Below are 2737 nucleotides of genomic sequence, written 5' to 3'. Positions count from 1 at the left end.
TATATATATATATATATATAGATATATATAGATACCTTAAAGACTCTCTCTCTTTTTCCCTTTTTTCCCTCTTATCTCTTTTTTTTTGTTTTTACTTCCCCCCCCTCTCTCTCTCTCTCTCTTCTTATTTATTTACTCTTTTTTATTTTTATTTTTTTAATTTTGCACGTGTATATGATTGAGTAATTAATAATATACGTGTAGGAGGACCTCTTTACTTCTCAAAGAGTGTGGTGAGTGTATTCTCTGTGTGCATCTTCTCAATAGCACGTGCGAGCAATGGGGCAATAGGCAACACACGTAGTTTCTGTGCTATTCGAGGATTCTTAAACACTTCATCCTGATCCACACTGTCCGTCACCACAACGAGATCAATTGGACTGTTAATAAGCCGCTCCACCGCCTCACCAGAGAGAATAAAATGAGTGGCAATAAGAATAATTCGACTGGCCCCTTCTTCCCGTAATTTCCTTGCGGTACGGCTAATATAAATGGCTTCATCAATAGCGGTATCAACAATAATGCAAAGTTTATCTTTTACATCTCCAACAAGTACCACACCATCTGTGGAACCAAAAGAATCCGCTACTGGATTACGAATGGCATTCACACCGGCTTCTTGTTGCCGCAGGGCATTTTCAAAAGCGCGGGTACTACTATTTCCAATAAATGAAAAGTCATAATCACTCATTGGTGTAGATAAGTTATATAAATCACGTTGTTTTTGTAGATCATGTTCATTCTGTTCTTCTGTATGACCCACCGGTTCATTCATATTAGCGGCCAACTCTTTACATTTCTGTATTTCCTCCACTGTTGGGATATAACTGTTATTATGCCTTAATAAAGGTCTCTGGTTATTATTGTTATTATTATTATTATTCCTCTCTTGTGGAACCACATGTCTTTGAACGGCTGTACAGACAGACACAAATTGTTCCTCACGTGAGAGTTTCTTATATCGCATTAACGCATCGGCAAAGTTCTTTGCTCGATTAACAGATGTCCCTGTTGTGGCCACAATAGTGATATTACGAAAGTCATGTCCCTCATTTGTAAGTTGATTGGCAATATAACGAACAAATTCATATCGTGCGGATATTGTTTCCATCGGCACAGAAAACATTCCCTCCACCTGTTCACTGGAGAGATCGACTGTAATAACATGTTGACATCCCATCGTCTCCAGCAATTCGGCCACTACAGCCATGGAAGAAACACTGCTGGTGTAGGCAAGATATGGAATAACCGCCGTTACGCGTTTGGCGGAACTTAACTTTGCAGTGTGGATCATTAATGCCAATTCCATCAGAGCACCAGAGTGGGAAAGACCAACATGATCACATTTAACAAGAGACTGGAGAACAAAGACATCATCTCCACGAAGTGTACGGGAAACACGAACATTAATTTCACCATTAGGGAATTGGGTACAACAGGGTGGGTAACGTTCACACTGTAATACCTCACATATCATCTTTTCACAAAAGAGACTTGTACTACCAGGTAAAATACGTACGGCGAAATCGCCTTGTCTCTCCTGATGAGGGAAATTTAAAGTGAAAAAGAAAGTATCACTGTGAGGTAAAATACGGCGAATGTTTACACCTTCCTTATGTTCATAACGACTGAGATGAGCCACCGTCTCTTCATATGTAAGTCGATACACTGTACCGTAAAGGGCAATCAAATCAAGGGCAATACGGCGAAGATCCAACCGTGGATGAGAGAGAGAACTGCGAGAAATGATATCATCTACTTTCATTAAACGTTGTTGAAGTTCCAAACTATCACAGGCACAACGTTCCATAAATTTCTTCATTATTTTTCGAAAAGCCGCCAAATTCAATACACGGTATTGTTGAACCGATTGGACAGTCACATACAATTGTGGAATATGTTGTTCCGGTCGTGCTCGAATTTCATCCTCCGTGAGTTGTTTTAAATCTTTTACACGCAAGACGAGTTCATTCTCCAGTTTTCCAAGATAATCCCTCACCTTTACAAAGGATGCACGTAACTGTATAAAGAACTCATCTTGTAAAGCTTCACGAGATTCCATTAATTCATTAATGGCCTCAACACCAGAGCCGACAGACTCTTCTACAGTGATGGCTACAGAATCTCTCATGGTGGGTGAAGCCACTGGCACTTCTACTGTTGTTTCTGCCGCACTTTTACGTTTCTCAATTTCTTTTCTTAACTGCTCCACAGCCTTTGCAATGGGTTTTAATTGAAAGTAAGAGACATAGTTGTCAAGTGTGATTTCCGTATTATACTCGGAGAGGAGACGACGATGAAATGCCTGACCCTCTGAACGTCCTTTACCTGTACGCATCTTTTTTCTTCTCTTTTTTCTTCTTCTAGTACTCGATCGGGCAGTTTCTAACTAGTGCGGTATAAAAATCCTTTTCACGAATGGATATTTTCTATACACGGTTTACGAATAATAATAATAGTAATAATAATTAAATCGATCAATCAATATATATATATATATATTTAGTTATTTACACAATATATGTGAACGGGTGGAGGTGTACGTGCGTGCGTGCGTGCGTGCGTATGTGTGTGTGTGCGAGAGACTGCGCGAATCGAGGGAAATTTCCCACGCAACAACAGCGCTGCGTCAGCTTTTTTTTTTTTACAATTAGAGAGAAAAAGAGAAAAAGAAAGAAATACATAAAATAAAAATAAACAGAAGAAGGAAAACAGAAAAAAAAAGGGGATATTAAAC

General features: G+C 39.2%; 1 protein-coding gene across 1 annotated transcript; it reads right to left on the bottom strand.

Moving 5' to 3' along the window:
• Positions 1-214: 214 nt before the first annotated feature.
• Positions 215-2338, bottom strand: TM35_000281740 (putative ribose-phosphate pyrophosphokinase; the record flags this gene model as incomplete). The annotated part of the gene is made up of 1 exon (XM_029028205.1): positions 215-2338. One exon carries the CDS (start codon positions 2336-2338, stop codon positions 215-217), a length of 2124 nt encoding a protein of 707 aa, XP_028880524.1.
• Between the last annotated feature and the right edge of the window lie 399 nt (positions 2339-2737).

The sequence above is a fragment of the Trypanosoma theileri genome, assembly GCF_002087225.1.
Source record: "Trypanosoma theileri isolate Edinburgh chromosome Unknown TM35_Tth_28_V1, whole genome shotgun sequence".
Lineage (NCBI taxonomy): Eukaryota > Euglenozoa > Kinetoplastea > Trypanosomatida > Trypanosomatidae > Trypanosoma > Trypanosoma theileri.
Note: the sequence above shows the minus strand (reverse complement) of the source record. Positions and strands in the feature narration are given on the sequence as shown.